Source organism: Gymnoscopelus microlampas (genome assembly GCF_963454915.1).
Source record: "Gymnoscopelus microlampas genome assembly, chromosome: 15".
Lineage (NCBI taxonomy): Eukaryota > Metazoa > Chordata > Actinopteri > Myctophiformes > Myctophidae > Gymnoscopelus > Gymnoscopelus microlampas.
The window spans coordinates 4,920,237-4,942,099 of NC_139952.1; the positions used below are offsets into that span (position 1 = coordinate 4,920,237).

Below are 21,863 nucleotides of genomic sequence, written 5' to 3' on the forward strand. Positions count from 1 at the left end.
TCACGGGGAACAGGGGATCGAACTGGGAACCTTCTGTTTCCCAAGCTCTGCTTTTATTTTCCTGAACTGTTTATTTGACAAAGGTTGCAAATACTCACAATTTAAATAATAAAATATAAAATAAAATAATCAATCAATCAATCAATCAATCAATCAATCAATCAATCAATCAATCAATCAATCAATCAATCAATCAATCACTCAATCAATCAATCAATCAATCAATCAATGCTTTCCATCAATCAATGCTTTCCATCGAACGACCCAGCTGCAAACGGCCAGTGCCTAGAACATACATGACATATTCTGTGTGACCTGCCTGCAACGTCGCGTCATCTGGCTTTCCCATTATACCTCTATGGGCTTTCCACGGATAGAGCCGCTTACTGTATCCGGTAATTTGAACGCAAATGTATCCATTTCTGTTTCCGTATCCGTCCTAGACCGGATGTGCAACCTGCAAAGCAGTCCGGTCTGGGTTGTCAGCAGATCCCGTTGTCAGCGTTGCCATGTCCACTTATTATAAGCAACGTTGGGATTATTTTTCTGTGAAGTTGCTTGTAAATAATTTACAAGCAACTTCACAGAAAAATAAGCCCAAAAAACGCAACACGCAACTACCAATACAATTATTGTATTGGTAGTTGCGTGTTGCGTTTTTTTGGGGGGCTTGTTTCTAAAGTGTTTGCTTATTTATAGGCTTGCTTCACAATTTAAATTATTAAATTATTTTCACCAGTGGTTCTCAAATATTTTCATGTCATGGACCCCACATTTAATATGTATTTGTCCCCTAACCCCCATCTGAAAATGTTTTGTGCCAGGGAGCCCCGTACCAGAAACCAGATTTGTGTTAGATTGTTTAAAAAATCTTCCAAACATTAGACATTGTATTTAGATATATATATAAATAAAAAAGTAGATCTACAAGCTCACTGTGTTTTTTATCCTCTAATCTATTGTTGTAGTTTATTTCCAATGCTTATAATGTTGTTCCTTTTATCCTGCTCTGTAAAGCACTTGGTGACTAGGCTATGTCTGGAAATGTGCTATATCAATAAATTCATTATCAATACCCTTATCAGAGTTGCTTCTTTTGGGCTTGTTTTCCTAGACCTGGTTGCTTATTTCTTAGCCCTGGTTCAGAGCGTTAGTGAGTTCTCTCTAACGCCCTGGAATACCCCTCGCTCTGCGCTTGTAGAAGGAATTCCACTGCCCTGCGAGTGCTCAAGAGTAGTGAAAATAAACAAAACAATTTCGCTAATCACCAAAGAAAAGGCTGTTTTGCGTTGTTGAAATTATATTCTCGGAACCCGCAAGCCTCTCAGCACCCCACCTACTCTGTAAAATACACTTTTTGGGCAGAAAATAAAATATGTCAGCGAGACGGAAATTATTTGTATTTACTCCACAGTGTCCTCTACAGATTTTGGTTAATGGTAAGTTCAACTACTCCGGATCTGTAGAGGGCGCAGTGGAGTAAATAAAAATAATTTCCGTCTCGCTGACATATTTTATTTTCTGCCCAAAAAGTGTATTTTACAGAGTAGGTGGGGTGCTGAGAGGCTTTCCACCTCCGAGAATAGACTTCCAACAATACAAAACAGCCTTTGTTTCGGTGAGTAGCAAAATGGTTTTGTTTATTTTCACTACTCTTGAGCACTCGCAGGGCAGTGGAATTCCTTGTAAAGGCGCAGAGCGAGGGGTCTTCCAGGGCGTTAGAGAGAACTCACTAACGCTCTGAACCAGGGCTACTTATTTCTCTCATAAGATCTGGCAACACTACGCGCTGTGATGACGTCAGCAGCCTACGTTAACACTTCCAGCATCAGACGGTTCAACAACATCCCCGTTAAGAGGAGAACAACAACAACAACAACAACAACAAAACAACTATTTAAACGAAGTGCGTCATAAGTTAACTTCACTGACCGCAGTCAGTCTGCTCGTCACCTTCTGTTTAACGGTGAGTCTCTGCTGTTGTTAAGCTAGCCAGCTAGCGTTAGCCTCCAACCCAAACACTGTTATTCATCTAGCCTGTTGGCTATTGTTTGCTTGTTAGCTTGTTAGCATCGGCTGCTAAAACACAGTCACCATTCCGTTATGTTGTGTATGGATGCTACTAACTAGCTAACTAACAGTGGTGGAAGAAGTACTCACATATTTTACTTAAGTAAAAGTATCAAAACCATAAAAAGACTCTGTTACAAGTAAGAAAGGCCTGTGTTCAAAATGTTGCTCGAGTAAAAGTACAACAGTATTGGCATCAACATATACTTTAAGTATCAAAAGTAAAAGTACTAAAATGTTTGAAAATAGCAGATCTACAAGCTCACCAATAGCCTAAGTATAAAATAGGGCTAAAGTGTTTAATGTGTGGTTTATAATGTAATAATTTATATCTGCAAAGTAACTAGTAACTAAAGTTTTCAAATAATTGTAGTGGAGTAAAAGTATAATATTTGCCTCTGAGATGTAGTGGAGTAGAAGTAAAAGTACTGAACATTGAAAATACTCCAGTGAAGTAAAAAAAAATAACCTACATTTTATTCAAGTACAGTATATGAGTAAATGTACTTAGTTACTTTACACCACTGCTAAGTAACAGTTATTGACTCCAATCTACGTCCATGGATCGGTAATATATGAAGATTGTTATTAATAATAACAATACTAAGTTATTACATGTTAATGTGTGGGTGTAACTGTTAAATGTGAACTTAGCTAAACTAACTGATTGAAGTTCATAGTAAAAGTGTAAAACAACAGTCCGTGGAGTCAAATGATGTTATGTGAACATATCATCATAGATGTATTTTATACATTTTGTCATTTGCATAACTATGTATCTATATATCATAGATGCCTTTTCATCTATGATATCTATCATAGATACAAAGGTAAAAGTCAGACTCGATAAAATGCATCTATGATAGTCTTGATCCAAGGTTAATGTGAACTGATGTCACATCAATAATTACAGAAATAGTGATTGTGTTTGATATTTAGTCATTCAAATTTTTTTAGCTATTCTTAAGTCATTGGTTCTCAAAGGGGAGTCGGGGACGCCCAGGGATCCTTGACTAGGTTCCAGGGGGTCCAGCTACGTTTTAACAACACTAATCTTGTATGGGGTCCCTCAGTCCCTATCACAAAATATTTTCAGAAGGGGGGTCGGTGGACAAATGAATATTAATCAGGGGGTCCTTGACATTAAAACATTTGAGAACAGCTGACTTAAATGATATGTTAAAGGGATAGTTCACCTATAAAAAAATACCTTTTTCCTATCAATTAGTCACCCCATGGAGAATTGCATTCATGGATATTGTTTTGTTCTTGTAGCATTCCTAAGCCAATAATTTGATGACCAGCGGTTCTGGTAGGAGACACGAAGGAGACTCTTTGTATCTCCTCCAATTATTGGCTTAGGAATGGGACAAAAACAAAGACAAATCCAGGAATTCAAATCTCCATGGGGTGACTAATCGATAGAAAAATAGTAATTCTGAAATGTAGTGGAGTAGAAGTAAAAGTATTGAAAATTGGGAATACTCAAGTAAAGTAAAAATGTCAACATTTTACTTATGTACTTAGTTAATTTACACGTGTGTGTGTGTGTGTGTGTGTGTGTGTGTGTGTGTGCGCGCGCGCGAGTTCGTGTGAGTGAGACAGAGAGAGATTAGAGATATAGGAGAGATTAAAAGGATAGAGTGTTGTAACTCTAACTGTGACCGTGTCTGTCTCTCTCTCCTCCAGGTTCAATCACTGCAACCGTAATGCTGACCTGTGACCTCTGTCACCGTCGCGTCGGTCCGGTCCGTTCAAACCGCATCATGTTGTAAAACATAAAAAGAAGAATGGCTCCCGTGAAAATATTCCGCCTTTGACTGAAGAACCGAGAGCAAACGCTGAGCGTTAGTGTCAACCTGCCAGTGTTTTTCAGTCTTATCGTTTTAGTCAGTGAATCGTTTCAGTCTATCACCTTTTAGTCGTCGGTGTAGTCAGTAAAAGGTAGTGCCGAGTCGTTTCAGGGTGGCTGGTCCATTCACCAGGTGGCGCTACAGGATCATGGAGGGGGACTGTAGGATTCCTGTGGCGTGCTTCCGACCCCGCGTTCTGGCTCTACACGCGCTCTTCTGGGGGCTCGTCTCTCTCAGGTGGGTCCCCGAACGTCATCGACAGCCATTTGTTTTTAAGACCTGAGGCCGAAAAAAACGCCATCTGAATCCTAACCTAAGTTTTCTGAAAAACGTAATTATTTTATTCAAATTGTATATATATATATTTTTTCTTAATCATGTTGCTATATGTATCGTCGTTGTCGGGTGGAAACCTTGTACGCCCAAAACTGTTCCTTTTTAAATTATTTTAAAAACTATTTAAAATAGTCGATCTACAAGCGCAAGCGAGGCGTTGTGCGCTTGTAGTTCGGCTATTTTCACTACTTTTGTGCAACACTCTTGTATGATGATGTAGGGCTTTCATTTATGAAAAAACATCACAATTTGAAACTTGGAGATACAAGGTTTCTGCCTGACAGTGACGATATATAGTAACAACTAAAATGACACAGATGCTTTCCCGGATTGAAAGGTATGACAACGTATAGGCTTTCCTGATCTGATTCTACAAATGTCTTCTAAATCCTAACAGTTTTCTGAAAAACGTATGTTGCCATACGGTGCACAGTGGTGCACAATCAAAGGACCCCCAAACTGATATGTATTTGGCCATGGACCCCTATCTCAAAATATTTTGTTCCAAGGACCCCAGAAGCAAAGATCTAAGTTAAAAATGTTCGCTTTTAAAGTTTTAATCTTATATAATTTAAAAAAAAATTATATAAGATTAGCAAAAATATTTCACGATTTGACACGCTCTGAGCTTGTATATCTGCTATTTTTGAGTAATGAATTGAATACACACACTCTCATATATAGCGCTAAAATCTAAAATGACGGCTAAGTAAGTGGTTCTCTTTGGTTAAAAAAGTGTTAAAGTGTTCTATATTCTGATAGTAATCATTGCTATAGAGTGTTTGTTCAGTAAGAGGAGTCTCCATGTCTCTCCAGCTCTTTATTAGAAAATGCATTTTCAGGTCGGGATACCAATTGCATCCAAGCAGGATAGAGAACTCAGTCAGGATATAGATTAAACAAGTGGAAGTGATGACACAAAGAAATGAGCATGCACAATTGAAACTGGAGCACTATGAAGCTGATAAATGCATACTCTCTCCTAATTGGCTGAAAATGTGTTCTGTTTATTTTGTGTACACATGGAACCAAATGGACCTTTTTAGGATTTGGACCCTTGGTGGTCCCCATACCTCACGTTGAGAAACATCGCTCTACACACAGGATGTGATGTCGTCATGTCTCGTGATCCAGTGCATTGATCTCACAGTTACTTCGAATTGATTATTAGATATTACACCGAAAACTATCTCAGCCTTTGCACTGGATTAAAACGGACAAATACAGTAGTTGATTAAATCACAAATAGTAACCGTTTTGTTGTATGAATTAGAGCTCTCCACGGGCCATAGCCCGGGCTGTGGTATCGGAGCCGGGCTCAGGCCCCAACCCGAAAAGGCTCTGCAATTTATTGCCCAGAGCATTACCCGAGACCCAACCCCAAATTGGCGTCATCGCTCTCTGACGTGCACTTTCTCTGATGCGAAACGCGCTCACTTACACCGTCTGATCCATGCAAGCACAGAGAGAACACACATATTGCATTACACTACTAAGAGGTAAACTTGTTGTACTTGTATTCATCCATTTAGACGTGGAAAGCCTATGCGTTGTTCTACCTTTCAATCCGGTAAAGCATCTGTGTCATTTTAGTTTTTTTTCTATAGATATAGCGAAATGAGTTTTTTTCAGAAAAGTTAAGGTTAGGACAGGAGACAATTTAAATAGAATCGGCCTCAGGTCTCCATAACTTCAAGTGACACGAAGGAAAATGCTCACATAATTTAATAGGCTACCGTGTCCTGACCGACTGGCCATTACACAGACACATAAGCAGCAGCATGGCATGCATTGATTAGAGAATAAACGCAAAGCCAAGTTATGTGACGCAGCAGCAAATAAGTGAATAGAGATTTACGCGTGACCGATCTTTGATGTGAACTGTGAAGAACACTGTCTTAAAAGTCATATCCTCACAGCGTAGGGTCCTTTTGGGGCCCCTCACAACTTGAGGCCTGGTTGGGGTCCCTTTGGGCGAACGGGCCCGGAGCAGACCTTTTAGTGTGAAGATGTGAAACAGCCTGTTGTTGATCTCATTGATTTAAAGTTCTCAGTCGCCACGACTGATGTCAGTCAATTGGATTCTATAGAAGCCTGCATGTCTTCTATCGATCGGCTATTTTTTAGATTATTTAATATTAAGACCTGGAAGGCATCTGTGTCACTTTAGATTTCTTTGGCTATTCAAAAATAGCAGATATACAACAAGCTCATAGCGCGGCACCGAGTGCCGCGATACGAGCTTGTAGATCTGCTATTTTTGAAAAATCTTGAAACATTTTTTTTTTCTCCCCAAAACTGTTAGGTTTTAGAATCTTTAAAAGAATCCCCTCAGGCCTTAATGGGTTAAGATTGTTTTTAAGATCAGAGTCAAACTGGCAATCTGTTCAGAAGCATCTTCCACTAAAACACTAATGGTCTCATATATTTCATAAAAGCAAAGGTTAAAACCTCAATCTGTGATTTCTGCAACTGGTTGGCAGTGTGTAGAACAACAGGAAAATATGTTTACTAAAACATCATTTTACATATTTAGGAAACGGCACTAGTTGGGGGGGGGGGCTCCTTTCAAGCTGTTTCACAAGTCTCACATTTAGGACACATTTAGGCCATGCAACATCTTTCAGTTGTGAGCTTTTATTTGTGCTTTAATCCACCTGTTGATCTGATTTTCCAGGGTGTTTGGAGCAGCCCTGCTCAGCGAGGCACCAGGTACGACTCTTAATGATATCATATAATACTAACTCATTGGTACATCTAGTAGTAGGCTCTATGCACAGCAGCCATATTATCACTGCCTTCACAGGTGTTACCAATGATACTAATGAAGGCTCTGTTCCATTTAGTCTAGCACAGTGGTTTCCACGACCCCCATAACTCTGAGAGTGTACAAATGGAACCATTTGGTTCCATTTGTACACTCTCAGAGTTACACACCTGTAAGGGGCCATTTGGAAGCCCATGAGGGTCCCTGGACCCCAACTGTAGACCCACTGGTGTAACGGAGTGTTTCCAGTGAGCCAACATGCACAATATCAGCACCCTGACTCTGTTTGACCAGAATGGAAAAGAGCCTTCATTAGTATCATTGGTAACACCTGTGAATGTCTTCATAATAGACGGATTTCCGCGCGACGTCATCACAGAGCAGAATGCGCAATCTGCGCATGCCCGGGTGAAAGGCGCGTTCGAAAATACAGCCCTGAGCGGCAGTGAGCGCACTGGCCAATACAAACTAATAGGCGAGTGTGCTCCGGTGCGTAATTTCCGGTAACCGTCTTCCATGCCGACATCTCGCCACTCCGACTAGTGGCTTCCGCGTGCGGTTAGGGTTAGGGTGAGGGTTAGGTATAGGGTTCGTTAACGTCGGAAAGGCGACATGTCGGAAAGCCGCCATGTAACCGTAATTTCCAAACGCACCCATAGGCTAACCCCCTCCTCTGCGCGGTCATATTCCTCTCATGTTTACTAACAGGAAACCCGTCTATATGGGTGCTGTGAATAGAGCCTATATATAGGGTTGTCATTGTCACCATTACAACAGTTGACGATTCATTGTCATACAAATAATTGCGATGAACGATTGAATTGTGTTCATGGCATTCCGTATTGGACCGTTTTTTATTTCTGTTTGGCCTTTTTAAGCTATGTACTAAAGACAGGGCAGATATGACAAATAACTTCAATACAACAAAATTACTGACATATTTAATAATTTTATACTTTTTCTTTTTAATAGCTGAAATAGCAGATCTACAAGATCTACACTTTGTGACGCGTTGTAAGCTTGTAGATCTGCTATTTCTGCAATTTTTTGAAAATGTAACATGGAAATGTTTATGACGTTTATGACTCACTGGAAACCACTAATAATATACAACTTTCTTACCTTTACAGTACAGAAGTACACATCTGTTTCTATTCACATTAAACACATTGTGTCTTTTCAACCATTGGTTCTTCATAACATAAAGTAGCATTAAGGCTAATTAGGAATATATAATGTCATAGCTAGTGTAAGAATCATAATTATGTTGATATTGTAACAGTATGTACATTATGGGTATTAATGTGTGTTCTAATGTGATTTCCATGCTTGGTGTTGTGTCCAGCAGCTAGTAAGTCTGCCGCTGCCCCCTGCTGGATGCTGGAGGAGTTTGTGGTGACAGCAGAGTGCGCCCAGTGCACCGCCTTCATGACTGTGAGTCTCTTTACTGTGTGACAGTAGATTCTTTAATAGGCTCTATGCACAGCAGCCATATTATCACTTCCTTCACATGTGTTACCAATGATACTAATGAAGGCTCTGTTCCATTTAGTGTAGCACAGTGGTTTCCACGACCCCCATAACTCTTGAGACTGTACAAATGGAACCAAATGGACCCTTACGGGTCCATTTGGTTCCATTTGTACACTCTCAGAGTTACACACCCGTAAGGGGCCATTTGGAAACCCCTTAAGGAACCATGGGGGTCCCTGGACCCAAATTTTAGAGCCACTTGGTGTAGCAGAGTGTTTCCAGTGAGCCAACATGCACAATATCAGCACCTTGACTCTGTTTGACCAGAATGGTACAGAGCCTTCATTTTAGTATAATTGGTAACACCTGTGAATGTCTTCACAATATGGCTGCTGTGCATAGACCCTATTAAGTATATCTCTGCTGTAACCAGCTATGTCCAAATAACATGTTTTTAGAACAACACTATACTGCCTCATCAAAGTTGGTATGGTGACTTTGAATACTTGAATGTGCCCAAATACAGCTCAAGTGAAGTTAGGAGGTTTTTGACCACTGATTCTGTGTTGCCCTCAGAATCAAAAAAGATTCTGAGGGCAACACAAAACCCCCCGTTGACAAAACTGTCCCGGGGGGCACCGAACCGGGTCCAAGCACCGGGCACCACGGAGGGTGTGAATTTTGGTGGGACTCATAAATTGTCCCTGGGACCCATCTAAAAGACCACCCTTGGGTCCCAGGACCCATTACATTGAAAACCTATCAACATCACTGGCACTGTATTATTTATTAAGTTTAAAAATGGAGATGGCTGGTCAAGGACCCCCATGTATTATGCAGACCCCCATCTAAAAATATATTGTGCCAGAGGTCCCCATATAAGATTTATGTTGTTAAAATATTTCAATAAATGTTCACATCTTTTGAAGATTAAAAGAAATGAATAGTAGATGAACCACAGTGTATACGTGGTTAAACTGATTTTAATACTATATTAACTCATTTAGCTGGGGGCCCCCTGTAACCTTCAAGGACCCCAAGTGATCCCGGGACCCCACTTGAGAACCACTTGTATATGTGACAGTGTCTTAGCTCTATCTAGCATTGATGTGAAACCTAAAAAGCTCATTGAAGACTGTGTGTGTGTGTGTGTGTGTGTGTGTGTGTGCGTGTGTGCGTAGAAGTCGTGGTCAGCTTGTGGACTGACAGGCTATGTGGAGAAAGTCAACTGCACCAAGTCCAACAAAGACGACTTTAAGAGGTTAGTCTGTCTGCCTGTCCTACCTAGCTCTAGTCCATAGCCTTAGAAGGAGTTCTCCTTAAAGGTGTAGTGAAATGAAAAATACGTTTTTCACACTTTTAGAGCATATCCGTGGTCATCATATGGGCATACCTAACATCTGCAGATACTCTAAAATATGTATCTGAAAACATTATAGGTTAGAAATAAGCCAGGTAATACCAAACGTGCTTCACTGGCCGTCTCTCTCTCACTTGTAAACAAACACTAGCCGTGTTGCGCACGGCTGAAGTGATTGAGATTCCAACGTCCCATAGCCTGAAGGGATGGGACCTTCTGATTGGTTTAGAGTCGATTGAGACGACGTTTCAGACTGAACCTTCAAAATGAAATGACCGAAAATGTCACTGCACTGCAACTTTAAAGGGAAAGGCCACTTTGGTAGGTTTGGGTTGTGTAGTTACATTGCCATGATGTAACTCCAAAGGTGGACAAGAAATCCAAAATAATTGCTCCATTGATTAGAAATTGATAATTCAAAGTATGCTCCTCATTGATTTACATTGTATGATAAAACAGCTCTCAACGTCACTCTTTTAGCATGTAAACGAAAACAAACAGACAATATAGAACATCACCAAACCAAACCCAGTACTGTTTAAAAAAAAAAAAAATAGACTTCCTGCTAGGGGTGTGCCTTTTCTTTTTTTACAATCATTATAATGAGGCATGCAAACAGCCCCGAGGTGAAAAGGGTGACAACATGTTGTTGTTTTTTCGGGTCAGGTGTCACACTATTGCCCTATTTGGATTCAAAACGGCTATTGTAGCTGAAAAGCTACAAGTTTGCATGTCTGAATAATGCAAAAACAGAATTATTTGTTTGCATTTGCTTTTTTTCTCCCCCATATATTTTCATAATAAAAAAGTGCGTATCGTATCGAAGTCGTATCGAAGTTATGAGCCCAATATCGTATCGTATCGTTTCGTGAAATTAGTGTATCGGCACACCCCTACTTCCTGCTGATTTTACTATTTGAAGATCCAGATCCGTGGATCCAGTCACACAAAAAGAGTGACTTTGATAGCTGTTTTATCTTACAATGTAAGTCAATTAGGAAGTATATTTAGAATGATCAATTTCTAATCAATGGAGCAATTATTTTTTATTTCTTGTCCACCTTTTGGAGTAACATCATGGCAAGGCACTCGGTGCCGCGCTATGAGCTTGTAGATCTGCTATTTTTGAATATTCAAAGAAATCAAAAAATGACACACAGATGCGTTCCCGGTCTTAATGGGTTAAGTAAGTACAGGCGTTGTGAGCTTGTAGATCGGCTATTTTCGGCTAAAGAAGTCCTTAGAATAGGGATGCTAGGGTTCAAGTGGTTAATGTAAAAAAAACGATGATCCTATCGCGCAGAGATTTGGCGGACCCCCTGTAGCAACTCTGAGGACCCCCTAGGGGGTCCCGGACCCCCTGTTGAAGACACCCTGATTTATGGTTTACAATTGTTGAATGTGAAATCTCGTGCGCAAAAATTGCAATACAATTTATTCTCTCTCTCTCTCTCGCTCTCTCTCTAGCTGTCGTTCGACCGTGATGGAGGAGCATCTGTTCTGGAAGTTCGAGGCGGTCATGTTGTCTCTGACGGTCGTCTTCGCCCTGGTGGTGGTCGCCCGCCAGCGCTCCCTGGACCGGCTGGCGTCGGAGAAGGTCCGACGGCAGATCGAGTCCATCTAAGGACCTCCTCGGATGTCCCTTTCTTTTTAGGACCCAGGTGGAAAGTCTTAACACTCCAGTAATCAAGACCATGGACCCGAGAGGGTTCTGGGAATCACATCTTAAAGACTGGACAGAGACCAGACCCAGTGATTCTAAAGCTTATTTTTCCCTATTTGATCTCTCGGTGACCCCAGTCAAAACTGTAAAATCCTCAGTGTTAATTTAACAAATGGACCCTTGGTCAGTGTTGCCAGATTCTGTGAGAGAAACAAGCAACCAGGTGTAGGAAAACCAGCCCAAAAGAAGCGACTATGGACCACATAAGTGCTTTAACATGTACATCAGCTCTTTGAAAATAGCCGATCTACAAGCTCACAACGCGTCGCATCGCGACGCGTTGTGAGCTTGTACATCTGCTATTTTCGAATAAAATCTTGCGGGGAATTTCTAATAAGCAGATCTGGCAACCCATGCCCTTGGTTGGTTCATTTGGTTTCTATTTGCACGCTCTCGGCGTTACGGACCTGTAAGGGTCCCATTTGGAAACCGAGACCTAGGTAAAGGTCTGGACTAGACTTTGGCGCGTACTGGGATTGTACTGCTCCAAAAACTGGTATCTGGAACGGGATCTTAGACCGGACGGGACCGAACCGGACCGCAGTGGGACTGCATGGCTAGCTGTTAGCATCACACCGCCGACACTGCAAGTGGACTTTACAAATCCAATGTTTTATCATCTTACGTTTTTTTTTTACGACGGTTTTGAAAAGCCGTCTTTTTTTCCCCCCCCAGGGGTTGACAAAAATGAACCCAAAATGTAATTTTCACCACTTGTTGTCACGGAAAGAGAGACTGTGAGCGTCGGAATATGACGGATAAATGTGATTCCTGTTGGTCAAAACGTCAACGACATTATTTATTCAACTGACATGTTACGATGTTATTGAATTAGAGTGTGTGTGTGTGTGTGTGTGTGTGTGTGTGCGCGCAAACATGAACCCTGGCATCCTTATTCTGGGCATGACATTACAAGTGAACATTCAGCAGAAATAGGCAAACATTCTAGAGGAAATAGCCCATCTACAAGCTCACAATGTCTAGTTGTGAGCTTGTGGATCAGCTATTTTCGCCATTCGATGTACAACAGAATATATAGTTTTTTTAAGTGGTTAAAATGGTGTAATTTAGAGTTCCAGATCCAACATGAATACCCTCAGGGTTCCTTGGGGAACACAGGTCTGTAACTCTGAGAGTGTGCAAATGGAACCAAACGGACCTGTGCACTCTCAGAGTTATGGCGGTACCTGAAATAAAAACAAGATTGAGGAAATGTATAGTAATAACTTATATAGCGCCTTTCAAGGCACCCAAGGATGCTTTACATCAACGAGTAAATAAACAAACTTAGCTGCCCCAACAGCCTGTGTGAAGTGTCTCTTCAGTGTGGACTTAGTCTCACGTGGCCACACAACCATTCCACAAACCTCCGAATGCTACATAAGAGTCTGGAGCTACACATCCCCAAGGCCGAGAGCGGAAGCCGTCATCTGTGCGTCATTTCCGTTTCGCAAAAATATCTTTAAAAAATATCTTTAAAAAATATCTTTAACCCATCTCTGTCATTTTAGATTTCTTTGGCTTTTCAAAAATAGCAGATATACAAGCTCATAGCGCGACACCGAGTGAGCTTGTAGATCTGCTATTTTTGAAAGATATATAGAATGTATTTTTAAAGCGAACATTTGTGAAGTATTTTGTTCCAGGAGCAAAGATTTGAGCAAATAATGTTCGCTTTAAAATATATATATATTTTTTCAAAGAACTTTCCACGACTTAAAAAAATAAATAGCAGATCTACAAGCTCATAACGCGGCACTCGGTGCCACGTTATGATTGTATATCTGCTATTTTTGAATGGTTCCACAGGGTAAGGGGCTTCCTGCACTGAGAACCACTGTGTTAAACCAGTGGCTCTCAACCCTTTTCATGTCAAGGACCCCCAAATTGATATGTATGTGGCCGCGGACCCCCCACCTGAAAATATGTTGTGCCAGGGACCCCCAGAAGCAAAGATTTGTGTTCAAATTGTTCTTCTTTAAAAGGAGTTACAGGCCTGTAAGTAACCCTGGACCTCACTTTGAGAACCACTACAATAATATGTATGCAATACTGTATGTGTGATTTGAATTTGTTTATAAAAAATATAATGATGGCCAAAATGATATGAATTTATATATTTTTAAAATATATATAGGAGTCGTTAAAGGGAATCGCTAAGGAACCGGAATCGTAACAATCCTTAAAGGACGACTTCACCACTTTTCAACTTATCTTCATAGAACAGGTCCTCACTAATGCTCATGATAAAATGGTAAAAAAAATTTTTAATCAGTCTGTCTCAGAGGAGGGCTGTAGACAGTTCAGAAACCCGTCTACCAGTGACATCATCGATGGGGAATCCAAGCTAATAGAAACTGCAGGCTTTGTATTCCTGGAAAGTTGCAATGCAATAATAGATCCCATTGTTCTCGCCTTGATAAAAATCTGAATTAAAAAATTGTAATCTTTTTGGGAAAAAAAATCCTGCCTAACGATGATGTCACTGGTAGACGGGTTTCTGGACTGTCCACAGCCCTCCTATGAGACACAGACCAAGTAGAAAAAAATTGTATCATTTTATCATGAGCATTAGTGAGGACCTATTATATGAAGATAGGTTGAAAAGTGGTGAAGTCGTCCTTTAAGGATCCCAACACTAGTCAATTGACTTAAGACTGTTTTCTTTTTCAGGGCCGATAGTCATTATCAAGAATCATCCGACAGACGATATTTCTGAACTATTCTTTAATAGTTTAGCAGTAAATGTAAACATGTCAGTGTTGCAATTTCAAAACAATACTGCATTTAAATCAACATTTAATAAAACGACTTGTTGAATGACATTAAAGTGCATGGAGTTGACAGCAGGATTCCATTGAATAAAACCAAAATAACACTGTTAACACTTTGAACACTATTTCAGTCACATTACAAGCATGTAGAGTAAAAACGGACTCAAATCGCTGCTCAGCAAAACTTAGATTCACATGTCGCCACAGAGTAATATTGTTGCTAAATTAATGTATTTTAAATGTTAAGGTATCAAAATAAGTACCTAAAGTAGCCTACTAAAATGTTTGAAAATAGCAGATCTACAAGCTCACAATGCGTCGCGATGCGACGCATTGTGAGCTTGTTGATCGGCTATTTTCAAATAGCCTAGGTATAAAATAGGGCTGAAGTGATTAATGTATGTTTTATCATGTATATGCAAAGTAACTAGTGACTAAAGTTTTCAAATTATTGTAGTGGAGTAAAAGTACAATATTTGCCTCTGAGGTGTAGTGGAGTAGAGGTAAAAGTACAGACAATTAGAAAATACTTTAGTAAAGTAAAAAAAAACACCTCAAAATTGTACTTAGGTACAGTACTTGACTACATGTAGGCTACTTAGTTACTTTACACCACTGATACTGTATGAGTTCTCTCTCCTGAGCGATGGTATAGTTGGTTACCAGCGCTCCGTTAAATGTCGCGTCCTGAGGTCAGAGGCTCTTCAGGAAGAAATGGGAGCATTTGGACCCCTTTGGACAGCGGCACAGATGTCCCGGTTTGATCCCCAGCGACGCGGAGCAGTACTTGATGACATTACACTGAAAAACACATACATTTGTATCACTATACTTGTGAGGTCGCTTTTTTTCCCTTTTCAGTGTGTCTCTGGGTTCCGAGATTGCTATACTTGTGATAACATCGACATTTTAGGTCAATGCAATTTCTTGGGCTCTTTTAACCAGAAGCCTAAAGCCGAAACATAAGCAGATCTACGAGCTTGTAGATCGGCTATTTCTCGGTACACTAACACGACACCAGCACGCAACTTAAGTATAAATCAAGCATAACTCTATCTCTGATCTCTAAACCTAACCTCTAAATGTCTAATCCTAACCCCAACCCAAGTCTTTTCCTAATTCTATACCCATTTCTAAAAGTATTTTTTAACCATGAAACAACCATTTCTCTTGTGAGAACCAGGAAAATATTCCTCACAGCGTCTAGGCTATTTCTTAAGTTCTACTACACTTGCATTTGGACATTTGTTTAGCAAAACAAACACACACACACACACACACACACACACACACACACACACACACACACACACACACACACACACACACACACACACACACACACACACACACACACATGAACATGTTGCAAAGTAGATGAAAAAAAAGATCATTTAATTATTATAATTTCAATCATATAAAATATATCCAATAGCCACTTTCAACCTGGCATACTTATTTGGTAAATATCATTATAGGTGACAGAAAGAGAAGAGAAAATACATTTTAAAATAAATTGAAATTATAAATAAAAACATTGAAAACTAAATAAAAATAGACATTTATATATCATGAGGTACAGTGCTCCACCTCCTTGATTGATAAATTGATTTAGGCTACTGATAATTTCTATGTCCTGGGGACAAACTTATTAGGATGTTACACCATTTGGACACTAGGTGGCATCGCTGTCCTATTTTCTAACAATTTGGACGTGAACTGGGACCACCTCAGTCTGGTAAGATGTGAGGCCCGAACACACACACACACACACACACACACACACACACACACACACACACACACACACACACACACACACACACACACACACACACACACACACACACACACACACACGCACGCACACACACACACACACACACACACACACACACACACAGGGCTGCCAACACTCCTGGATCCCGCATGAGTCTCCTGGTTTTTGACCATGTCTCCTGACACTCTTCTGGATCGTCATTTCTTCTGGTTTTCTACTGGATTTGGTATCAAACTGACAAACTCCCAAAATTCACCTGGGGGAGGACCCCCAGACCACCCGGTTCGGGGGTGTGGTCAGTGCATGCCATCATACAGAGATATTAACTTTTAAGTAATGAATGGTTATTATTAAAGATGGGTCTTACATTGGTTCAGTCATCAAATCAATTTCTGTAGGCCTACTTTTTTAATGGATGAAATTGTACCCATTATTTTCCAATGCTAGTAAAGCACATAAGAGGTTTTTTGGGGGGACGATTTTGGCCTCCACACTTAGTGATTTTTTCGGATTTAACTTTCGTTTCGGTAGTGACAAACCTTCGTTTCGGTAGTGACACAATGGTGAAAAAAAAATGTACTAAGTCCAGAGCTCGATGAATTTTAGGGACCAAAAGAAAAGTCACTACAAAGTACTACCAATCAACTCTAAATTGCCTGAAACGTACTCCTAACAGGTTTTTGGGGGGACGATTTTGGCTTCCACACTTAGTGATTTTTTCGGATTTAACTTTCGTTTCGGTAGTGAAAAACTTTCGTTTCGGTAGTGACACAATGGTGAAAAAAAAATGTACTAAGTCCAGAGCTCGATGAATGTCAGGGACCAAAAAAAAAAGTCACTACAAAGTACTACCAATCAACTCTAAATTGCCTGAAACCATTGTGTCGGTAGTGACACAATGGTGAAAAAAAAATTTGAATGTTAGGGACCAAAAAAAAAGTCACTAGTAGTACAAAGTACTACCAATCAACTCTAAATTGCCTGAAACTTACTCCTAAGAGGTTTTTGGGGGGACGATTTTGGCCTCCACACTTAGTGATTTTTTCGGATTTAACTTTTTTTTCGGTAGTGACAAAGCCTTGAGTCTTGGGACTCAAGGCCCAAAAGAGGAATTTGATGTCTCCGCGGGAGTAATTGGTTCGACTCAAGACCCCAAAGAAGGTGAACTGACAGTAATGATTCAAAATGTCATATATAGAATAGAAACCCCATTCAAACTTTAAAATGTTCATCCTAATATGGACATTTTTGCCTCAAAAGGGATCTTTGAAATGTTTCATTGTTTTAGAATAGTACTCCTTTAAAAGTTCAGAGATTTATAATGGAGGTCGATGGAAGATTTTGGGACCTCAAAAAATACTTTCACCTAGAAACTCCATTCACAGTTAAAAAAATCCACCTTACTGTGGACATGCATGCTTGAGATTTTTTCTTTGAAATCATTTGTAGTTTTGGAGATATTTAACTTTAAGCGCTACATGCATTGTCAATGTGTCAAATGGACATTTAAAGGCAGGCTTACAACTACATACTTACGCCTAGTAACCTCATTCTTACTTTAAAATGTTCATCTTACTGTGGACATGTTTGCCTGAAAAGGAATCTTTGAAATGTTTAATAGTTTTAGAATTGTACTCCTTTAAAAGTTCAGAGATTTAGAATGGAGGCGGATGGAAGGTTAGGGTTAGGGTTAAGGGACCTCAAAAAAACACTTTAACCTAGAAACTCCATTCACAGTTCAAAAATTCCACCTTACTGTGGACATGCATGCTTGAGATTTTTTTTTTTTTAATCATTTGTAGTTTTGGAGATATTTAACTTTAAGCGGCCCATGCATTGTCGATGCGGCAATGGATATTTAAAGGGAAACCAGTACAGGCTACGAATCCTACATACTTACTGCTAGTAACCCCATTCATACTTTAAAATGTTTATCTTACTGTGGACATGTTTGCCTGAAAAGGAATCTTTGAAATGTTTAATAGTTTTAGAATTGTACTCCTTTAAAAGTTCAGAGATTTATAATGGAGGCCGATGGAAGATTTTGGGACCTCAAAAAAACACTTTCACCTAGAAACTCCATTCACAGTTAAAACATTCCACCTTACTGTGGACATGCATCCTTGAGTTGTTTTACTTCGAAATGATTTGTATTTTTTGAAATATCTAACTTTAAGCGCCCAATGCATTGTCAATGGCAATGGACATTTAAACTTTTACCTGGGGCTTTTACCAGGGCTGCCAACACTCCTGGATCCCGCATGAGTCTCCTGGTTTTTGACCATGTCTCCTGACACTCTTCTGGATCGTCATTTCTTCTGGTTTTCTACTGGATTTGGTATCAAACTGACAAACTCCCAGAATTCTCCTGGGGGAGGACCCCCAGACCCCCCGGTTTGGGGGTGTGGTCAGTGCATGCCATCATACAGAGATATTAACTTTTAAGTAATGAATGGTTATTATTAAAGATGGGTCTTACATTGGTTCAGTCATCAAATACATTTCTGTAGGCCTACTTTTTTAATGGATGAAATTGTACCCATTATTTTCCAATGCTAGTAAAGCACATAAGAGGTTTTTTGGGGGGACGATTTTGGCCTCCACACTTAGTGATTTTTTCGGATTTAACTTTCGTTTCGGTAGTGACAATCTTTCGTTTCGGTAGTGACACAATGGTGAAAAAAAAATGTACTAAGTCCAGAGCTTGATGAATTTTAGGGACCAAAAAAAAGTCACTACAAAGTACTACCAATCAACTCTAAATTGCCTGAAACGTACTCCTAACAGGTTTTTGGGGGGACGATTTTGGCCTCCACACTTATTGATTTTTTCGGATTTAACTTTCGTTTCGGTAGTGAGGACCCCCAGACCCCCCACTAGCCACGCCCCCAACCAATCTCCTGGATTCTGACAGTCCAATGTTGGCAGCCCTGACACACACACACACACACACACACACACACACACACACACACACACACACACACACACACACACACACAGTGGTGGGAAAAGTACTCAAATTCTTCATTTAAAGTATTGATTCTGCAATATAGAATTACTCTGTTACAAGTGAAAGTCCAGAATTAAAAAATATACTTGATTAAAAGTACAAAAGTATTGGCATCAAAATGTACTTAGAGTACCAAAAGTAAAAGTACTATAAATGTAAATGTTTGAAAATAGCAGATCTACAAGCTCACAACGCGTCACAATGGGACGCGTTGTGAGCTTATAGATCGGCTATTTTCAAATAGCCTATGTATAAAATACAGGGGTTAATGTATGTTTCATAATATCATGATTTATCTGAAAAGTAGTAACTAAAGTTTAAAAATTATTGTAGTGGAGTAAAAGTACAATATTTGCCTCTGAGATGTAGTGGAGTAGAAGTAAAAGTATTGGAAATTGGACATACTCACGTAAAGTACAAATACCTCAAAATTGTACTCAAGTAAATGTACTTAGTTACTTTCCACCACTGCACGCACACACACACACACACACACACACACACACACACACACACACACACGAACGCATCACTTTTATGTTACCAGCACAGTGATTCTGCGTCTGCGGAGTCTTCGACATACACCAGGAAGTCTGTTCAACTGGTGGTGTAACTGGTGGCTGACAGGACTGTGTGTGTGGTCGTCATGAACAACCTGCAGCAGACATCAAACAATCTATTTTATTTAAATACATTTGGAAAAAATGGATGGAATGTAATATTATATACATACAGTAAATACATAAGTGTTTCTCAAACTTTTTTGGGCAAGTGTCCCCTATCCAATATCTAGACCCCTTACGGTAGCCCCCCAGACCCAATTAAAATGTAAGATTTATTTGTATTGTGTATTGTGTCATTTAGAAAACATCTAATCGATTTCCAAATATCAGAATTTACATTAAACTGGACCGTTATTATGTGATTATTACACCATGATACTGATATGATACTGACCATGTATCATGGTCAGTTTCATGTTTGTATCATGGTCAGTATTGTGTCAGTATCATGTCAGTTTTGAGTCAGTATCATGTCAGTATTGTGTCAGTAGTGTGTCAGTATCATTTCAGTTTTGAGTCAGTATCATGTCAGTACTGTGTCAGTATCATGGTCAGTATTGTGTCAGTATCATGGTCAGTATTGTGTCAGTATCATGGTCAGTATCATGGTCAGTATCATGTCAGTATCATGGTCAGTATCATGGTCAGTATCATGGTCAGTATCATGTCAGTATCATGTTAGTATCATGTTAGTATCATGGTCAGTATCATGGTCAGTATCATGTTAGTATCATGTCAGTATCATGGTCAGTATCATGTTAGTATCATGTCAGTATCATAGTCAGTATCATGGTCAGTATCATGGTCAGTATCATGGTCAGTATCATGTTAGTATATCACGGTCAGTATCATAGTCAGAATCATGTTAGTATCATGTCAGTATCATGTCAGTATATCATAGTCAGTATCGTGGTCAGTATCATGTTAGTATCATGGTCAATATCTTGGTCAATATCATGGTCAGTATCATGGTCAATATCATGGTCAATATCATGGTCAGTATCATGGTCAATATCTTGGTCAATATCTTGGTCAATATCATGGTGAGTATCATGGTCAATAGCAGATCAGTATCATGGTCAGTAGCATGGTCAGTATCATGTTAGTATCATGTCAGTATCATGGTCAGTATCATGGTCAATAGCAGATCAGTATCATGGTCAATATCATGATCAGTATCATGTCAGTATCATGGTCAATAGCAGATCAGTATCATGTCAGTATTTCCACCTACAATGACATGCCCAAAATAGGAATGTTCAAGGGTAGTCATTTACATTACAATACCTTTGAAAATCATCAAACTGAAGTTGTATTGCAGTAATTGCACAATGTAGCCTACTGATGTGCCATTATCATATTCACTGCTAACAGTGCCAATAACCTTGGTATATTTTATGCACAAGTCTGACCTTTCCATTGGGTCTCTCTGGCAGACTGGCCTGAACAGCAAAGTCTTCTGATAATAGACACCACAGTAGCACAAATACCAACACAAGTCTCGCGATAAGATGTGCCATGTTCTCCGTTCGTTCTGCTGACGCTATGTCTCAAAGTGTCGCGAGACTTAACGGTTCCATTTCCACTGTCTGGTCAAAAAACTCCCAACTGTTGGCAACACCGAAATCGGTGACCTATTCAAATCCGTTACTCACGCGTGTTGACATACAACGAAGATCTTTCTCAACACACAAACACGAGACTTTAAAGCAGTTATAGTTGTCCAGAGGTGCATTTCTACATGTCAGTAGGACTTCATGCTGGATGAAGTCAAACCAAACGTATGAAGTCAAACGTATAGGGTCGGAATCGATAGGTCACCAATCTCCGTGTAACACCGCCCACGGCCACTGTCCGCGGTGCTGAAATGCGCGCAGGGCTCTTTCTTCAGTTTTTTTGAATCAATCAACTATTGTTTCTTGCGGCTTCCTTGAACGAGTTTTAATCTGACTCTTTATAAATGACTAAACGAGACTAACCCTTTCATCAGCGTTTTAGATCTGTCTGAATGATCAACAAAACAAACTTGATACAAATACCAACACAACAGCATTCCTCCTAATCCCCTCTGTCTGAAGAATTGAGCTATAAGAAGATCTACAAGGATTTACCATCACGTGACTGAGGCTTGACGTAAGCCTGTCTGTAGTG

General features: G+C 39.9%; 1 protein-coding gene across 4 annotated transcripts; it reads left to right on the forward strand.

Annotated features, from left to right (window-relative positions):
- The first annotated feature begins 1,813 nt into the window (after window positions 1-1,813).
- Window positions 1,814-13,920, forward strand: jtb (jumping translocation breakpoint). 4 transcript variants are annotated; one of them, XM_084081486.1, is made up of 6 exons: window positions 1,814-1,966; window positions 3,760-4,160; window positions 6,937-6,971; window positions 8,372-8,460; window positions 9,684-9,760; window positions 11,327-13,920. In XM_084081486.1, exons 2-6 carry the CDS (start codon window positions 4,072-4,074, stop codon window positions 11,481-11,483), a joined length of 447 nt encoding a protein of 148 aa, XP_083937612.1. In that variant the 5' UTR covers window positions 1,814-1,966; window positions 3,760-4,071; the 3' UTR covers window positions 11,484-13,920. The 4 variants fall into 4 exon arrangements, with proteins under 4 accessions (XP_083937612.1, XP_083937610.1, XP_083937613.1 ...); XM_084081484.1 differs by having other exon boundaries at window positions 9,681-9,760; window positions 11,327-13,919; XM_084081487.1 differs by having other exon boundaries at window positions 8,375-8,460; window positions 11,327-13,919.
- The last annotated feature ends 7,943 nt before the right edge of the window (window positions 13,921-21,863 follow it).

What these genes read in the sequence shown, in the direction of transcription:
- jtb (XM_084081484.1), top strand. Translation starts at nt 4,072, where the DNA reads ATGGAGGGGGACTGTAGGATTCCTGTGGCGTGCTTCCGACCCCGCGTT. An exon ending in TGGGGGCTCGTCTCTCTCAG is followed by an intron (nt 4,161 to 6,936) that starts GTGGGTCCCCGA and finishes CTGATTTTCCAG; the next exon opens with GGTGTTTGGAGCAGCCCTGC. An exon ending in CCTGCTCAGCGAGGCACCAG is followed by an intron (nt 6,972 to 8,371) that starts GTACGACTCTTA and finishes TGTTGTGTCCAG; the next exon opens with CAGCTAGTAAGTCTGCCGCT.